Source organism: Pseudophryne corroboree, chromosome 4 (assembly GCF_028390025.1).
Source record: "Pseudophryne corroboree isolate aPseCor3 chromosome 4, aPseCor3.hap2, whole genome shotgun sequence".
Lineage (NCBI taxonomy): Eukaryota > Metazoa > Chordata > Amphibia > Anura > Myobatrachidae > Pseudophryne > Pseudophryne corroboree.
Window position 1 is genome coordinate 290,338,214 of NC_086447.1, and position 20,119 is coordinate 290,358,332.

Here is a 20,119-nt window from a genome sequence, read left to right on the forward strand (position 1 = left end):
ATAAAGCCATGACGGCCCCCGAGCGGGTCACTTATGATTTGCTTCGGTTACGCATAAATTTGTGTCATCTTATCATTCATTGACCTCCAACCGGTTGCTAAAGGGGAACAGCATTCTGACTGATGACTGAAGAGAGTTCATAATCAGACCTGAATAGGTTAATATACCCTATCATTGGTGACTCTTTTTCTGACGTCTGTGTACATTCTCGGTATCGCCTGCCTAGAGAAATGGAACCTAGATGGTATTTGGTACCGGGGACACAGTACCTCAAGCAATTCTCTAATTCCCTGTGAAATAACGGTGGATACCGGACACACGTTTAACACCACCGCAGCTGCCAAGACCTGAGTTATCCGCTTTGCAGCAGGATGACTGCTGTGATATTTCATCTTCCTCGCAAAGGACTGTTGGACAGTCAATTGCTTACTGGAAGTAGTACAAGTGGTCTTCCGACTTCCCCTCTGGGATGGTGATCGACTACAAGCAGCAACAACAGCAGCGCCAGCAGCAGTAGGCGTTACACTCAAGGATGCATCGGAGGAATCCCAGGCAGGAGAGGACTCGTCAGACTTGCCAGTGACATGGCCTGCAGGACTATTGGCTTTCCTGTCTAAGGAGGAAATTGACACTGACGGAGTTGGTGGTGTGGTTTGCAGGAGCTTGGTTACAAGAGGAAGGGATTAAGCTGTCAGTGGACTGCTTCTGCTGTCACCCAAAGTTTTTGAACTTGTCAATGACTTCTGATGAATGCGCTCCAGGTGACGTATAAGGGAGGATGTTCCTAGGTGGTTAACGTCCTTACCCCTACTTATTACAGCTTGACAAAGGCAACACACGGCTTGACAACAAAAGAAAAGAGCCAAGCGCTCATGGGTTCATGCTAATGTTCAAATAAACGTATTCAGAGCCGGTAATTATATTTATTAAAAAGATTTGTTTATTAATACTTATAATAACATTGATAGTTAATATCCTAAAATATTGAATGCACCTTATACAATGAATTGATACTTTTCCTTGCTGGCCAGCAGTTTTGTTATTGGCAAAAGAGATTCAACTTCCCTCTATGAGGAGTATTTCACTTCAGAGGCTGCGTTGTAACACTGTCAGTATTTGAAACTTATGTATGGTAACAGTATGGTAACTGTTGCACATGAAAAGTGTAGCGGTGTAACGGCTGCAGAAAGCGTTTAAATGTATCCAATTACCTCCTTTGTAAATACAGCGGTGTGGTCCTGCCCCCTATGCCGAGCGTCCTCGGCAGTGTCTGATTTGTCCACGGGGGCTGCTCTATCTTCTCACCGGCTGTAAGTGCAGATAATTCCGTAGGAGGAAGGATGTGGAGACGATCTTTTGGTACAACCGTTTATTCCATCACAAAATGGCAGAGCTCGTAGCGGGATGGACAGATGGCACAAGTCCGATGTTACTCCCGCTCTGCTGAGACCGTACACCTCCGTGCTAGCCAAAAGCACTGCTGCAGCGACTAACTGGTGGGCGGAGACTGACGCGTTTCGTCACGGAAGCACGTGACACCTGTTGTCCGCATTTGTGTTAAAATAATTCCACACCGAAGAGGTGATTTTTTTTGTAATTTGACCAGGCATGTCAATGGCCATATTCGTCCCACGGACAACAGGTGTCTCCCCGGGTGCCTGACTTAAACAAACCACCTCACCATCAGAATCCTCCTTATCAATTTCCTCCTCAGCGCCAGCAACACCCATATCCTCATCCTGGTGTACTTCAACAGTGACATCTTCAATTTGACTATCAGGAACTGGACTGCGGGTGCTCCTTCCAGCACTTGCAGGGGGCGTGCAAATGGTGGAAGGCGCCGCCTCTCCCCGTCCAGTGTTGGGAAGGTCAGGCATCGCAACCGACACAATTGGACTCTCCTTGGGGATTTGTGATTTAGAAGAACACACAGTTCTTTGCTGTGCTTTTGCCAGCTTAAGTCTTTTCATTTTTCTAGCGGGAGGATGAGTGCTTCCATCCTCATGTGAAGCTGAACCACTAGCCATCAACATAGGCAAGGGCCTCAGCCGTTCCTTGCCACTCCGTGTTGTAAATCGCATATTGGCAAGTTTACGCTTCTCCTCAGATTCTTTTAATTTAGATTTTTGGGTCATTTTACTGAACTTTTGTTTTTTGGATTTTACATGCTCTCTACTATGACATTGGGCATCGGCCTTGGAAAACGACGTTGATGGCATTTCATCATCTCGGCAATGACTAGTGGCAGCAGCTTCAGCACGAGGTGGAAGTGGATCTTGATCTTTCCCTATTTTACCCTCCACATTTTTGTTCTCCATCTTTTAATGTGTGGAATTATATGCCAGTAATATATCAATAGCAATGGCCTACTGTACCGTACTGCTATATATATATATATATATATACTGGTGGTCAGCAAACTTCTGCACTGTCCTCCTACTATATACTGCGCACAACTACAATGCAGCACAGATATGGATAGTATACTTGACGACACAGAGGTAGAGCAATGGACTACTGTACCGTACTTACATAGTAACATAGTATCTAAGGTTGAAAAAAGACAATTGTCCATCGGGTTCAACCTATTTGTGGTCTCCTATGCACGATTATTTTGTATAAAATTTTGACTGATGTTGCTGAATGCCGTTCCGATTAACCCCTCTTTTTTAAAATAACCATAGTGCGTGACTATGCCTCGTAACCCTGGATATCCTTATCCATTAGGAATTTATCTAACCCATTCTTAAAGGTGTTGACTGAGTTGGTCATTACAACTCCCTCAGGCAGGGAATTCCAAACACGTATCGTCCTTACCGTAAAAAAGCCTTTACGCCGTATTGTGTGGAATCTCCTCTCCTCTAACCTGAGCGAGTGTCCACGAGTTCTCTGTGCTGATCTAACCAAAAACAGGTCCTGCGCAAGATCTGTATATTGTCCCCTTATATATTTGTAAATGTTGATCATGTCCCTTCTTAATCTCCTCTTTTCCAGTGTAAACATGCCAAGTCTTGCAAGCCTTTCCTCGTATTCCAGCATCTCCATACCCTTAATTAGTTTGGTCGCCCGCCTTTGAACCTTTTCTAGCTCCAGGATATCCTTTTTGTAGTAAGGTGCCCAGAATTCACAGTATTCAAGGTGTGTCCTCACAAGTGATTTATATAATGGGAGTATAGCATCAATTCCCCGTTTTATGCATGCTAATATCTTATTAGCCTTCTTTGCTGCAGTCCTACTTTGGGTACTACTGCTTAGTTTGCTATCTATGAGGACACCTAAGTCCTTTTCCAGTACAGAATCCCCTAATTTTACCCTATTTAGTAGGTAGGTGTTATTTTTGTTCTTGTTACCACAGTGCATTACCTTACACTTGTCTGTATTGAAGCGCATTCTCCATTTCGCTGCCCAAGCTTCTAATTTAACTAAGTCATTCTGAAGCGACTCAGCATCCCCCTCCGCATTTATAACTTTACACAATTAGGTATCATCTGCAAAAATTGACACCATGCTCTCTAGACCTTCTATTAGGTCATTAATGAAAATATTGTACAATAGCGGTCCTAATACTGAGCCTTGCGGCACACCACTTAGGACTTCAGTCCAAGTTGAAAAAGATCCATTAACCACAACGCGCTGCTCCCTATTATCTAACCAGTTTTTGACCCAAGTGCATATTGTGCTTCCTAGCCCTGATTCTTGTAGCTTGTAGATAAGTCTCATGTGTGGTACAGTATCGAACGCTTTGGCAAAATCTAAAAAGAATACATCCACCTCTTTACCCTGATCTAGGTTTGCGCTTACTGTTTCATAAAAGCCAAGTAAGTTGGTTTGACAGGATCTGTCCTTCATAAACCCATGTTGATTCCTTTTAATGACCTTATTGACTTCAAGGAACTTCTGAATACTATCTCTTAGAATACCTTCCAATACTTTCCCCACTATAGATGTAAGACTAACTGGTCTATAATTACCTGGTTCAGCTTTACTTCCCTTTTTGAATATAGGCACTACTTCCGCTATACGCCAGTCTTTGGGAACCATACCTGATATTACTGAATCCTTAAAGATCAAAAATAGCTGTTTTGCAAGTTCAGAATGAAGCTCCATTAGAACCCTTGGGTGAATACCATCGGGACCTGGTGACTTATTAATCTTTAAATGTTTTAATCGGTCACAGACTACTTCCTCGCTTAAATAAGTACCTATCAGTGGGATATTCTCATTATTGAGATTATATGTTAGTCCCTGAATTGGGTCTTCTCTAGTAAATACTGTTGAAAAAACTCATTTAGTGTGTCCGCTATGTCATTATCATTTTTGCTTAAGACTCCCAACTTGTCTTTTAAAGGCATAAAACAAACAGTGGGAGGTATGATCAAAGGCGATAACAAAAAGAAATAAAATAAGGTTGGGAGTATACGTCACTTATATGATATGAAGTCCTTCGGGATAAGTGTCCCTCTTTTGATCGTCTCACAACATCCAGATATTATACATGTAAACAAGAGAAAATACACACACATGGGTGGTATTACATGATATATGAATTAAACAGCCCGTGAATGTCCAGAAAGAAAATTTCAGAAGTGATGAAACCAGATTTTTTTTAGAGATGATAAGGATAGTCTCTCGCCACCACTTCACTCTGTTTATAGACGTACCGAAATTCACATCAAAACTGGCAGGACCAGGTGTATAAATGTATCTTTAGTGTTGTGTCCCACGTGATAAAGGACAGAAAGGGGAGCTGCTACGGGTAACGTACCCAACTCACTTGTCAAACGGGGATTATTCCACGTATAAAGGTATCTTTAAACCAGGATCATAAGGATGACATCCAAGATGGTTCAACAGGTTTTATTCATAAAAAAATCCATAAAACGGCAATCTGCTACTTTTCCATGATATTCCCACTCTCCAGTTTGTACAATAACATACAGGTCAGATGTAACAGACAAAAACTGGTGTAATCCAGTTTTACACCAGTACTAGCAGGAAAAATACACTTCTAAAGTGGTATCCACATGGAAAGGAACAGACTGTCAATAAAAGAATGGTGATCAATAGAATATTAAAACTCTCTGCCTGGTAGCACCAACGGCGTTTCGACCAGTCGGGTCTTTCTCAAGGTGTGAATCCAGGCAGTGAGAGTACAGATATTTATGCTCCCCAACAGGAAATGATATTGCCCTGAGGTATGATGGGTAATTTTGCAGAGAAATAGCAAATTCAGACAATGATCAAATGATATATTCTTATATGAATAAAGTTGCGCTTTAATATTATGTACTGAAGTCCTGTATGGACATTAGAGATGAGCGCCTGAAATTTTTCGGGTTTTGTGTTTTGGTTTTGGGTTCGGTTCCGCGGCCGTGTTTTGGGTTCGAGCGCGTTTTGGCAAAACCTCACCGAATTTTTTTTGTCGGATTCGGGTGTGTTTTGGATTCGGGTGTTTTTTTCAAAAAACACTAAAAAACAGCTTAAATCATAGAATTTGGGGGTCATTTTGATCCCAAAGTATTATTAACCTCAAAAACCATAATTTACACTCATTTTCAGTCTATTCTGAATACCTCACACCTCACAATATTATTTTTAGTCCTAAAATTTGCACCGAGGTCGCTGTGTGAGTAAGATAAGCGACCCTAGTGGCCGACACAAACACCGGGCCCATCTAGGAGTGGCACTGCAGTGTCACGCAGGATGTCCCTTCCAAAAAACCCTCCCCAAACAGCACATGACGCAAAGAAAAAAAGAGGCGCAATGAGGTAGCTGTGTGAGTAAGATTAGCGACCCTAGTGGCCGACACAAACACCGGGCCCATCTAGGAGTGGCACTGCAGTGTCACGCAGGATGGCCCTTCCAAAAAACCCTCCCCAAACAGCACATGACGCAAAGAAAAAAAGAGGCGCAATGAGGTAGCTGTGTGAGTAAGATTAGCGACCCTAGTGGCCGACACAAACACCGGGCCCATCTAGGAGTGGCACTGCAGTGTCACGCAGGATGTCCCTTCCAAAAAACCCTCCCCAAACAGCACATGACGCAAAGAAAAAAAGAGGCGCAATGAGGTAGCTGTGTGAGTAAGATTAGCGACCCTAGTGGCCGACACAAACACCGGGCCCATCTAGGAGTGGCACTGCAGTGTCACGCAGGATGTCCCTTCCAAAAAACCCTCCCCAAACAGCACATGACGCAAAGAAAAAAAGAGGCGCAATGAGGTAGCTGACTGTGTGAGTAAGATTAGCGACCCTAGTGGCCGACACAAACACCGGGCCCATCTAGGAGTGGCACTGCAGTGTCACGCAGGATGTCCCTTCCAAAAAACCCTCCCCAATCAGCACATGATGCAAAGAAAAAGAAAAGAAAAAAGAGGTGCAAGATGGAATTGTCCTTGGGCCCTCCCACCCACCCTTATGTTGTATAAACAAAACAGGACATGCACACTTTAACCAACCCATCATTTCAGTGACAGGGTCTGCCACACGACTGTGACTGATATGACGGGTTGGTTTGGACCCCCCCCAAAAAAGAAGCAATTAATCTCTCCTTGCACAAACTGGCTCTACAGAGGCAAGATGTCCACCTCATCTTCACCCTCCGATATATCACCGTGTACATCCCCCTCCTCACAGATTATCAATTCGTCCCCACTGGAATCCACCATCTCAGCTCCCTGTGTACTTTGTGGAGGCAATTGCTGCTGGTCAATGTCTCCGCGGAGGAATTGATTATAATTCATTTTAATGAACATCATCTTCTCCACATTTTCTGGATGTAACCTCGTACGCCGATTGCTGACAAGGTGAGCGGCGGCACTAAACACTCTTTCGGAGTACACACTTGTGGGAGGGCAACTTAGGTAGAATAAAGCCAGTTTGTGCAAGGGCCTCCAAATTGCCTCTTTTTCCTGCCAGTATAAGTACGGACTGTGTGACGTGCCTACTTGGATGCGGTCACTCATATAATCCTCCACCATTCTATCAATGTTGAGAGAATCATATGCAGTGACAGTAGACGACATGTCCGTAATCGTTGTCAGGTCCTTCAGTCCGGACCAGATGTCAGCATCAGCAGTCGCTCCAGACTGCCCTGCATCACCGCCAGCGGGTGGGCTCGGAATTCTGAGCCTTTTCCTCGCACCCCCAGTTGCGGGAGAATGTGAAGGAGGAGATGTTGACAGGTCGCGTTCCGCTTGACTTGACAATTTTGTCACCAGCAGGTCTTTCAACCCCAGCAGACCTGTGTCTGCCGGAAAGAGAGATCCAAGGTAGGCTTTAAATCTAGGATCGAGCACGGTGGCCAAAATGTAGTGCTCTGATTTCAACAGATTGACCACCCGTGAATCCTTGTTAAGCGAATTAAGGGCTGCATCCACAAGTCCCACATGCCTAGCGGAATCGCTCCCTTTTAGCTCCTTCTTCAATGCCTCCAGCTTCTTCTGCAAAAGCCTGATGAGGGGAATGACCTGACTCCGGCTGGCAGTGTCTGAACTGACTTCACGTGTGGCAAGTTCAAAGGGCATCAGAACCTTGCACAACGTTGAAATCATTCTCCACTGCGCCTGAGACAGGTGCATTCCACCTACTATATCGTGCTCAATTGTATAGGCTTGAATGGCCTTTTGCTGCTCCTCCAACCTCTGAAGCATATAGAGGGTTGAATTCCACCTCGTTACCACTTCTTGCTTCAGATGATGGCAGGGCAGGTTCAGTAGTTTTTGGTGGTGCTCCAGTCTTCTGTACGTGGTGCCTGTACGCCGAAAGTGTCCCGCAATTCTTCTGGCCACCGACAGCATCTCTTGCACGCCCCTGTCGTTTTTTAAAAAATTCTGCACCACCAAATTCAAGGTATGTGCAAAACATGGGACGTGCTGGAATTTGCCCATATTTAATGCACACACAATATTGCTGGCGTTGTCCGATGCCACAAATCCACAGGAGAGTCCAATTGGGGTAAGCCATTCCGCGATGATCTTCCTCAGTTGCCGTAAGAGGTTTTCAGCTGTGTGCGTATTCTGGAAACCGGTGATACAAAGCGTAGCCTGCCTAGGAAAGAGTTGGCGTTTGCGAGATGCTGCTACTGGTGCCGCCGCTGCTGTTCTTGCGGCGGGAGTCCATACATCTACCCAGTGGGCTGTCACAGTCATATAGTCCTGACCCTGCCCTGCTCCACTTGTCCACATGTCCGTGGTTAAGTGGACATTGGGTACAGCTGCATTTTTTAGGACACTGGTGACTCTTTTTCTGAGGTCTGTGTACATTTTCGGTATCGCCTGCCTAGAGAAATGGAACCTAGATGGTATTTGGTACCGGGGACACAGTACCTCCAACAAGTCTCTAGTTGGCTCTGCAGTAATGATGGATACCGGAACCACGTTTCTCACCACCCAGGATGCCAAGGCCTCAGTTATCCGCTTTGCAGTAGGATGACTGCTGTGATATTTCATCTTCCTCGCAAAGGACTGTTGAACAGTCAATTGCTTACTGGAAGTAGTACAAGTGGGCTTACGACTTCCCCTCTGGGATGACCATCGACTCCCAGCGGCAACAACAGCAGCGCCAGCAGCAGTAGGCGTTACACGCAAGGATGCATCGGAGGAATCCCAGGCAGGAGAGGACTCGTCAGAATTGCCAGTGACATGGCCTGCAGGACTATTGGCATTCCTGGGGAAGGAGGAAATTGACACTGAGGGAGTTGGTGGGGTGGTTTGCGTGAGCTTGGTTACAAGAGGAAGGGATTTACTGGTCAGTGGACTGCTTCCGCTGTCACCCAAAGTTTTTGAACTTGTCACTGACTTATTATGAATGCGCTGCAGGTGACGTATAAGGGAGGATGTTCCGAGGTGGTTAACGTCCTTACCCCTACTTATTACAGCTTGACAAAGGGAACACACGGCTTGACACCTGTTGTCCGCATTTCTGGTGAAATACCTCCACACCGAAGAGCTGATTTTTTTGGTATTTTCACCTGTCATGTCAACGGCCATATTCCTCCCACGGACAACAGGTGTCTCCCCGGGTGCCTGACTTAAACAAACCACCTCACCATCAGAATCCTCCTGGTCAATTTCCTCCCCAGCGCCAGCAACACCCATATCCTCATCCTGGTGTACTTCAACACTGACATCTTCAATCTGACTATCAGGAACTGGACTGCGGGTGCTCCTTCCAGCACTTGCAGGGGGCGTGCAAATGGTGGAAGGCGCATGCTCTTCACGTCCAGTGTTGGGAAGGTCAGGCATCGCAACCGACACAATTGGACTCTCCTTGTGGATTTGGGATTTCGAAGAATGCACAGTTCTTTGCTGTGCTGCTTTTGCCAGCTTGAGTCTTTTCATTTTTCTAGCGAGAGGCTGAGTGCTTCCATCCTCATGTGAAGCTGAACCACTAGCCATGAACATAGGCCAGGGCCTCAGCCGTTCCTTGCCACTCCGTGTGGTAAATGGCATATTGGCAAGTTTACGCTTCTCCTCCGACAATTTTATTTTAGGTTTTGGAGTCCTTTTTTTTACTGATATTTGTTGTTTTGGATTTGACATGCTCTGTACTATGACATTGGGCATCGGCCTTGGCAGACGACGTTGCTGGCATTTCATCGTCTCGGCCATGACTAGTGGCAGCAGCTTCAGCACGAGGTGGAAGTGGATCTTGATCTTTCCCTAATTTTGGAACCTCAACATTTTTGTTCTCCATATTTTAATAGGCACAACTAAAAGGCACCTCAGGTAAACAATGGAGATGGATGGATTGGATACTAGTATACAATTATGGACGGGCTGCCGAGTGCCGCACTGTACTGTGTCTGCTGCTAATATATAGACTGGTTGATAAGGAGATAGTATACTCGTAACTAGTATGTATGTATAAAGAAAGAAAAAAAAACCACGGTTAGGTGGTATATACAATTATGGACGGGCTGCCGAGTGCCGACACAGAGGTAGCCACAGCCGTGAACTACCGCACTGTACTGTGTCTGCTGCTAATATAGACTGGTTGATAAAGAGATAGTATACTCGTAACTAGTATGTATGTATAAAGAAAGAAAAAAAAACCACGGTTAGGTGGTATATACAATTATGGACGGGCTGCCGAGTGCCGACACAGAGGTAGCCACAGCCGTGAACTACCGCACTGTACTGTGTCTGCTGCTAATATAGACTGGTTGATAAAGAGATAGTATACTCGTTACTAGTATGTATGTATAAAGAAAGAAAAAAAAACCATGGTTAGGTGGTATATACAATTATGGACGGGCTGCCGAGTGCCGACACAGAGGTAGCCACAGCCGTGAACTACCGCACTGTACTGTGTCTGCTGCTAATATAGACTGGTTGATAAAGAGATAGTATACTCGTAACTAGTATGTATGTATAAAGAAAGAAAAAAAAACCACGGTTAGGTGGTATATACAATTATGGACGGGCTGCCGAGTGCCGACACAGAGGTAGCCACAGCCGTGAACTACCGCACTGTACTGTGTCTGCTGCTAATATATAGACTGGTTGATAAAGAGATAGTATACTCGTAACTAGTATGTATGTATAAAGAAAGAAAAAAAAACCACGGTTAGGTGGTATATACAATTATGGACGGGCTGCCGAGTGCCGACACAGAGGTAGCCACAGCCGTGAACTACCGCACTGTACTGTGTCTGCTGCTAATATATAGACTGGTTGATAAAGAGATAGTATACTCGTAACTAGTATGTATGTATAAAGAAAGAAAGAAAAACCACGGTTAGGTGGTATATACAATTATGGACGGGCTGCCGAGTGCCGACACAGAGGTAGCCACAGCCGTGAACTACCGCACTGTACTGTGTCTGCTGCTAATATAGACTGGTTGATAAAGAGATAGTATACTCGTAACTAGTATGTATGTATAAAGAAAGAAAAAAAAAACACGGTTAGGTGGTATATACAATTATGGACGGGCTGCCGAGTGCCGACACAGAGGTAGCCACAGCCGTGAACTACCGCACTGTACTGTGTCTGCTGCTAATATATAGACTGGTTGATAAAGAGATAGTATACTCGTAACTAGTATGTATGTATAAAGAGAGAAAAAAAAACCACGGTTAGGTGGTATATACAATTATGGACGGGCTGCCGAGTGCCGACACAGAGGTAGCCACAGCCGTGAACTACCGCACTGTACTGTGTCTGCTGCTAATATAGACTGGTAGATAAAGAGATAGTATACTCGTAACTAGTATGTATGTATAAAGAAAGAAAAAAAAACCACGGTTAGGTGGTATATACAATTATGGACGGGCTGCCGAGTGCCGACACAGAGGTAGCCACAGCCGTGAACTACCGCACTGTACTGTGTCTGCTGCTAATATATAGACTGGTTGATAAAGAGATAGTATACTCGTAACTAGTATGTATGTATAAAGAAAGAAAAAAAACCCACGGTTAGGTGGTATATACAATTATGGACGGGCTGCCGAGTGCCGACACAGAGGTAGCCACAGCCGTGAACTACCGCACTGTACTGTGTCTGCTGCTAATATATAGACTGGTTGATAAAGAGATAGTATACTACTAATATTATATATACTGGTGGTCAGGTCACTGGTCACTAGTCACACTGGCAGTGGCACTCCTGCAGCAAAAGTGTGCACTGTTTAATTTTAATATAATATTATGTACTCCTGGCTCCTGCTATAACCTATAACTGGCACTGCAGTAGTGCTCCCCAGTCTCCCCCACAATTATAAGCTGTGTGAGCTGAGCAGTCAGACAGATATATAATATATATAGATGATGCAGCACACTGGCCTGAGCCTGAGCAGTGCACACAGATATGGTATGTGACTGACTGAGTCACTGTGTGTATCGCTTTTTTCAGGCAGAGAACGGATATATTAAATAAACTGCACTGTGTGTCTGGTGGTCACTCACTATATAATATATTATGTACTCCTGGCTCCTGCTATAACCTATAACTGGCACTGCAGTAGTGCTCCCCAGTCTCCCCCACAATTATAAGCTGTGTGAGCTGAGCAGTCAGACAGATATATATAATATTATATATAGATAATAGATGATGCAGCACACTGGCCTGAGCCTGAGCAGTGCACACAGATATGGTATGTGACTGAGTCACTGTGTGCTGTGTATCGCTTTTTTCAGGCAGAGAACGGATTATAAATAAAACTGGTGGTCACTATCAGCAAAACTCTGCACTGTACTGAGTACTCCTAATGCTCCCCAAAATTAGTAAATCAAGTGTCTCTCTAATCTATTCTAAACGGAGAGGACGCCAGCCACGTCCTCTCCCTATCAATCTCAATGCACGTGTGAAAATGGCGGCGACGCGCGGCTCCTTATATAGAATCCGAGTCTCGCGATAGAATCCGAGCCTCGCGAGAATCCGACAGCGTCATGATGACGTTCGGGCGCGCTCGGGTTAACCGAGCAAGGCGGGAAGATCCGAGTCGCTCGGACCCGTGAAAAAAAACATGAAGTTCTGGCGGGTTCGGATTCAGAGAAACCGAACCCGCTCATCTCTAATGGACATAGACACCGTTCTGTTAGTTGGCTGGGTGTAGGAAATCCTAATGACGGACCTCCCCGTTTTGTTGAATGGTCCCTGTTGTCACCACTGCTCTGTACTCCAAACGCCACAGTATGTCAATTATCCTATGGCTAGGGGAGGACTGCGAGCCATCACGCAGGACACGTTCTGCACATGGGCAGTTCCCCCACCATTAGATTTGTACTTAAACCATCATGTTTACATTCAAATCCAAATCAGTCCCCCTGTCCTTTTACAACTCAGGTGTGCTTGGTAATCTCTCTGGTCAGCTGTAATCAGTAATCTTACCACTCTATTGTACTCAGTAATCTCACCACTCTGCTGTAGTCCATAATCTCACCATTCAGATGTACTCAGTAATCTCACCACTCAGCTGTAGTCCGTAATCTCACCACTCAGCTGTAGTCCGTAATCTCACCACTCAACTGTACTCAGTAATCTCACCACTCAGCTGTACTCTGTAATCTCACCACTCTGCTTTGCTCCGTAATCTCACCACTCTACTGCATTCAGGAATATCACAACTCTGCTGTACTCCGTAATCTCACCACTCTGCTGTACTCCGTAATCTCACCACTCTACTGTATTCAGGATTATCACAACTCTGCTGTACTCTGTAATCTCACCACTCTACTGTATTCAGGAATATCAACACTCTGCTGTACTCGGTAATCTCACCACTCTGCTGTACTCAGTAATCTCCCCACTCTGCTGTACTCAGTAATCTCACCACTCTGCTGTACTCAGTAATCTCCCCACTCTGCTGTACTCAGTAATCTCACCACTCTGCTGTACTCAGTAATCTCACCACTCTGCTGTACTCAGTAATCTCACCACTCTGCTGTACTTGGTAATCTCACCACTCTGCTGTTCTCAGTAATCTCACCATTCAGCTGTACTCAGTAATCTCACCACTCTGCTGTACACGGTAATCTCACCACTCTGCTGTTCTCAGTAATCTCACCATTCAGCTGTACTCAGTAATCTCACCACTCTGCTGTACTCAGTAATCTCACCACTCTACTGTACTCGGTAATCTCACCACTCTGCTGTTCTCAGTAATCTCACCATTCAGATGTACTCAGTAATCTCACCATTCAGCTGTACTCAGTAATCTCACCATTCAGCTGTACTCAGTAATATCACCACTCTGCTGTACTCGGTAATCTCACCACTCTGCTGTTCTCAGTAATCTCACCACTCTGCTGTACTCAGTAATCTCACCACTCTACTGTACTCAATAATCTCACCACTTTACTGTACTCAGTGATCTCACCACAGAGCCGTAACTAAGGGGGGGCTAGGGGGGCATGTGACCTGGGCGTCGGATTGGAGGGGGCGCCGCAATGCTTACACCCCCTCCGAGTCCCGATGCGCACAGGTCCCTTCGTCGGAGCAGCACAAGGCTGCCATGTGAAGAAACTGAAAATAAACTACAGCTCCCAGAAGCCCTTCCTGCGGGAGCTGTAGTTTACTTTCAGTTTCTTCTATGTGGACATTCGTGTGCTACCTGTTGTGCCCTAAGAGGGGGCACAGGGAACAAGTTACCCCAGCCCCCCCTGCTGCCTTTGATCACCGCAGCAGTGCACTATTGCACTGCTGAGCTGGAAAAATGAATGACTGCAGCCTAAGGTCCGAAAAAGGGGCGGAGTTACACGGCACTGTGCTTACAGTGACAGGCCAGCCAGCACCATCGAAGAGAGGAGGGGAGAAGAGCAGCAGCACAGCACAGCCTAAATAGTGAGTGTGACACAGTGAAGGGGCACTGTATGTGTGTGCAACTACTACATGTGTGTGTATGAATGTGTTGTGCATGTGTGTGACTGTATGTGAATAGGTGTGTCACTACATATCTGTATGCGTGCTTGTGTGTCACTGTATGTATGTATGCATGTATGTATGTGTGACTATGTATGTATACAGGTGTGTGACTATGTATGTGAGTGAATGTATGCGTGCGTGTATGTGTTTAGATGTGTGACAGTATGTATGTGTGTGATTTTACATATGTATCAATGTATGGGTTATTATTTACTTTTTAATTTCATCTGTAGCCCAAATGTCTAACTAAGGGAGTCATTCCGAGTTGATCGCACGTAGCAACTTTTTGCAGCCCGTGCGATCAACTAGACGCCGCCTATGGGGGAGTGAATTTTAGCATAGCAGTGCTGTGATCGCTTGTGCAGCCCTGCTATGCTAAAAAAGTTTTGTGTAAAACAAGACTAGCCCTGCAGTTACTTACCCTGTGTGATCGATCCAGCGATGAAGGTCCTGGAATTGACATCAGATATCCGCCCCCCAAACGCCTGGACACACCTGCGTTCGGATCTCCACTTCCGGAAAACGGTGAGTTGACGCCCCAAAACGCCTTCCTCCTGGCAATCTTCTTGCAGTTGCCGCTGCGACCGCTTTCTTCGTATGTGGCGTCGCTGCCCGGAGACTGTCGTCACCAGGCAGTGACGCGCCTGCACAATGCGGCCGCCGCACACGCACAGTTCCGACCCGTTCGCATCGCTGCAATGAACCGCAGCGTGCGAACGGGTCGGAATGACCCCCTGAGTCCATCTAAATGTCTAGAAAAGAAGCTATATAGTAGCTACCAGCACTTTGCTCTCATGGAGTATATATGGGTTGGGGTGGCCGGTGCACAGTCAGCATACCGACGCCAGGATCCCGGCCGCAAGAATGCCATCAGGGGGTGAGTGTAAAAAGCCCCTTGTGGGCTTCGCTGCGCTGGCCACAGGTTCTATTCCCGCTCTATGGGTGTCGTGGACACCCATTAGTGGAAATAGCCCGTTAGCTGGTACTGGCTGATGGCATTGTCAGCCTTCGCAGTTACACATGGTGGTGGGTTGGCTGTCTGTGCGTGTGTGTGTGTAGGGGGGGAGGGCGCCGGATTACTGTTTTGCCCCGGGTGACAAAAATCCTAGTTTCGGCCCTGCTCACCATTCTACTGTACTCAGGGATATCACAACTCTACTTTATTTGGTACTCAGCAATCTCACCACTCAGCTATACTCAATAATTTTACAGTTCAGCTGCACTCAGTAATCTCACCACTCTGCTGTACTCAGTGATATTACCGTTCAGCTTTTTGCCGCAGTCCATCACTGCCCCCTGTCGGGCTGGCCTGGCTGACAATGACACTGCCAGTCGGGGCGAGCCGAAACTGCCAGCGGCTGCGCTTCCAGGATATGCTGTCCAAGCTTGGAACGCAAAATGAAAGCTCCTGGTTGTACGCCCTGCATCAGTAACCTGTATGTGCTGTGCGTGCCCCTCCTATGCTGTCCGATGTCAGTTTTCCTGTGCGGGGCCAATGTGTTTTATTGTGTACTTAGGATCAAAAGTGTTATTTTTCTCATGTGAGGGACAATTTTTTTTTCTGTGGGGGTCAGTGTGTGTTTTTTTCTGTAGGGCTATGTGTTTTATTTTTTCATATCGAGGCCAATTTGTTTGGAGTTCTTTTTCCCTCTGGGGGCCAGTTTGTTTTTTGCCTGTGGGGGCCAATGTATTTTATTGTTTTCTTAGGAGCTAATGTTTTTATATTGTTTTCTGTGGGAGTCAAATTGTTAGAATTTTCCTGCGGGGGCAATAAGTTTTATGGTTTTCTGTTGGGGGCAATGTGTGTGTTTTTTTTTTTCTTGTGGAATGTTTATGTTGCACCACACATGCATCCCGATGGTGTTCATACACAGTTGCAATACAGAGTCAGACGCACACACTAAGAAGTGTATTAGAAATGTGTTGGGCGTTGCTAGGTGGTTACAGTTGGGTGGCTAATCAGATGTAACATAGCAAGGGCGAGTTGCTGAAAGTGACTGCGTATAGAGACACTGAATTGCTCACACTGTAGGCCATACTCAGATGGATGATCTGCACCTAGCATAGGACTTTTGAAAGTTTCAGTGTTTACTGTTGGTGTCCACAGACACACAAAGCATGATTGCAGCATTTGTAGTCACTGACAGTGGGCGTCTCAGTACTTGCATATTTGGACATACCAGGGAAGGGCAGTGTAGCTGCATTAGCATGAAGTCCAAACGCAACTGCAGCAAAAGATGCAAAGAAGAATCCGCCCCTGCCCACCTCCCCTATGTAATTCTGCTTTTGACCCTGACCGTTACATGCATTAACATTACTGTGAAAACTAAATACATTTTCAACAAATATTGTCGAAGTCAAAAATATTACATAGAGAGAACATACAGACTCCACACATTATGAGTCGCTATGCTTGCAAATACGCGCCGCGAGCACAGCAATATATGGTAACATACGCATTTACACAGACATGCCACAGAGATAGATTCGACACATATTTCATACAGCACATAATTTGAACATATCAAGCGCCAGACATCATAATGTTTTAAAATTATATAATGGAGTAACTTCATGTATGTGTATTATTGGTATGAAGCAAGATGGACATGTCGTATTTGGTATTAAAGCAACCAGATTAATGTGTATATCAATTTGATGCCTGTTATTAAGTTGTAGCTCATTGCAACAAGTAGATATGATTAAATGTATGAAAGCTAAAGTCACTCTTATTAGAACAATGGATTTCCTGGAAGACAGCATGATTGTAGCCTGGAGCCAGTGGCTATCTCCTTTGATTACACCATCAAGGCTGGACGTTGCTTACATATGAACTGACCAATGACTCATCATGAATGAGAAAGTTCCCTCCCCTAGACTAGTCACAAGAGATCTGTATACGCCCCCAAGAGACTCAGTGTATTACTGATCAGACACACAGAAGTCTCTGTTTTCCCCTGGGTCCTGAGCGAGATGGAGTATTGGTAATATTTTGCTTTTGTTAGCTGGAGTTGAGACACAGCTGAAGATGGAGGAACTGGAGCGATTATAAAGTGCATTGAGGGAGATGGTGATGTATTACTGGCCGTGTCTGTAATGAATTAGTTTGTATTAACTGCTTACTGTGTAAATTGTAACCATGTAACTATATATATATATATATATATATATATATATATACACTGTACATTTTGATATATTGAATACATATCATTTTAATAACAAATATATACATCAATGAGCTTTGGAACTCAGATAATGTGTGGGAGTATTGTTTTCTCTTATGGGATGCAGTGTTTTGCGGTGTATAGCTCACATTCATAGCACATGGTAATAAGATGCGCAGGCGTCCACAATATATATTAGAACAGGCATTTTAAATATTTGTTAGAAAGCAATTTGACTCTTACAATATAAAACAGAGAAGTCGTTACGTACTTAAAGGGCAAGTCATCTTTGTCTTCAGCGAGTAGATTTAGAAGATGAGTTTCAGCTTGTACTGATGTTTGATCATGGGGGGAGGCCACGGCCTTTGTTGTTTCCTCATCGCTTTCTAATTCATTATCAGCTGTAAGTACTAGAGGGCTTTTCTCAATTCTCCAGTGCTCCTCCTAAACAAAAGTGTGTATATATGACATAAAGGAAACCTTTATCATGTTAGTATTGATTGGATTTACACAAGGATCAGTAATACTTCTTCCTGCAGGAAGGGTCATCAAGTAACTGAGTTTCATGCTTCTACAACATCAATGATATGGGTGCGTACTGAGAGGTGGCGATGGGTGAAAGATTAAAAATGATTGAGTATTACCGTTTACACAAATACAGAGAGTCATTTATTGGGGATCCGATCTGAAGATCGACAGTGCTTAGGTTGACCACTATAGGTCGACAGTCACTAGGTCGACATGTTTTCAAGGTCGACGGGGTTTCTAGGTTGACATGTTCTAGGTCAACAGGTCAAAAGGTCGACATGAGTTTTTCACTTTTTAATTTTTTTAAAAACGTTTTCATACTTAACGATCCACGCAGACTACGATTGGGAATAGTAACCTGTGCCGAGCGCAGCAGTAGCGGAGCGAGCCATGCAAGGGGACACGGTGCACTAATTGGGCTTCCCGGTCACTGTACGGATAAAACGATACAAAAAAATATGAAAAACTCATGTCGACCTTTTGACCTGTCGACCTAGAACAGGTCGACCTAGAAACCCTATCGTCCTTCAAACCCTGTCGACTTAGTGACTATCGACCTATAGTGGTTGACCTAGACACTGTTGATCTAATGATCCACACCCATTTATTAATGGTTTATAAAATGTACATATTTATGTAACATTTAATGGGGGGGTATCCAATTACCCACGAAAAAACATTGGGTGTGAAATCATCAATTTATCGTGATATTTCCAGATGTTTTACAGATATCTTTCTACAGGCTATCCAATTAGATTGCCTGGAAAAAAATACTTTTTCTCACGAAAACACACAGATTCAGTGAAACCCGTGTGTTTTCGCCACAGCAGCGAAAAACTGGTCTGCTTTCAGGGGTTTGGTTTCCCCTGCCAGAAGCAGGAGAAACAAAATCCCTGATACGCCACAGCTCGCACTAGCTTATCGGGGCTAATCGGATAGCCACTGGCGAAGCAATTGCCCATAGTCAATGACTGCGGGTAATTTTATAACCCCCCAATATATAATGTTACAAATATGCAAACATTACTGATGCTGCAAACTTTATACGAGAGCATTCAATTTACAGTATTAAAATTGGTGGAGTAGTTTACTGCAGTCAATAGAATGCAAGAAACAAGTCATACAGTATATCTGCAGCTATATAATTAGCTTAATGAAGCAGATAAATGTCACCATTGATTGCAATAAACCCTGCTTCATCACTGAATATAGATCCTAAGCTAAGTGCAACAATTTTACAGGGATGAGGCTGCTATTATTACAGTGAAGATGTTTCAGGGAAATGCTTATAATAATTTATGTACATCTGTTACTGTTGCACAATGGCTGACCACAATGATGATGGAAAGGGGCGGCTGACTTTAAACGCTGCAAAGGATGACAGGATACAAATAATTGTACAATACACTGGTGCCACTGTATCAGGTAGATATATAAATATACCTGTATATTGTATAAATATTTGCAGCCCAAAGTTTTTATCCACAGATAATGGATATATGAAATCAAGTGAACCCTGTCATAAAGGGGACGATTGCTCAGTTTATACATTAGAAAGAGGAGTGGAGGAGTCCATAATCAGATTATAGCCCCCTAGGCCAAAATATTCTTATTGAGAAATTCGTCCATAATTAATAAATTGCGTGATGGGAGGCAGAGGGTGACGTGGTGAGGGTGATGGGAAAAGTCTGAGAAGCAGAGGGTGATAGGGAGAAGCAGTGGTAACAGGGAGTGGGTGACGGAGAGTGGATGAAAGGGAGAGGCAGTGAGTATAGGGGAGAGACAATGGTTGATGGGGACAGGGGAGGGAGACAAACAGATGATGACAGGAAGAGGATAACAGGCAGAGGTAGGGAGTGACAGGGAGGGAGTAACAGGGAGAGGCAGAGAGTGGAAGAAGGGGAGAGGTAGTGGGTGATGGTGAGAGGGAGATGGGGAGAGGATAACAAGTGGTGGGTGACAGGGAGAGGCAGAGGTGATGGAGAGTGGGTGATAGGGAGAGGCAGTGGATTACGGGGAGAGGGTGAAATGTAGAAGCAGAGGGCATGTGAAGTTTCTGTA

General features: G+C 44.8%; 1 protein-coding gene across 1 annotated transcript in view; it reads right to left on the reverse strand.

The window, feature by feature from the left end:
- WDR49 (WD repeat domain 49) overlaps nt 1-20,119 on the reverse strand; it is a 459,475-nt gene that overhangs the window by 59,685 nt on the left and 379,671 nt on the right. Inside the window, exon 16 of the mRNA XM_063916191.1 lies at nt 17,802-17,974. Within this exon, the coding sequence (XP_063772261.1) occupies nt 17,802-17,974 (173 nt within the window). The remainder of the gene's footprint in view (nt 1-17,801; nt 17,975-20,119) is intronic.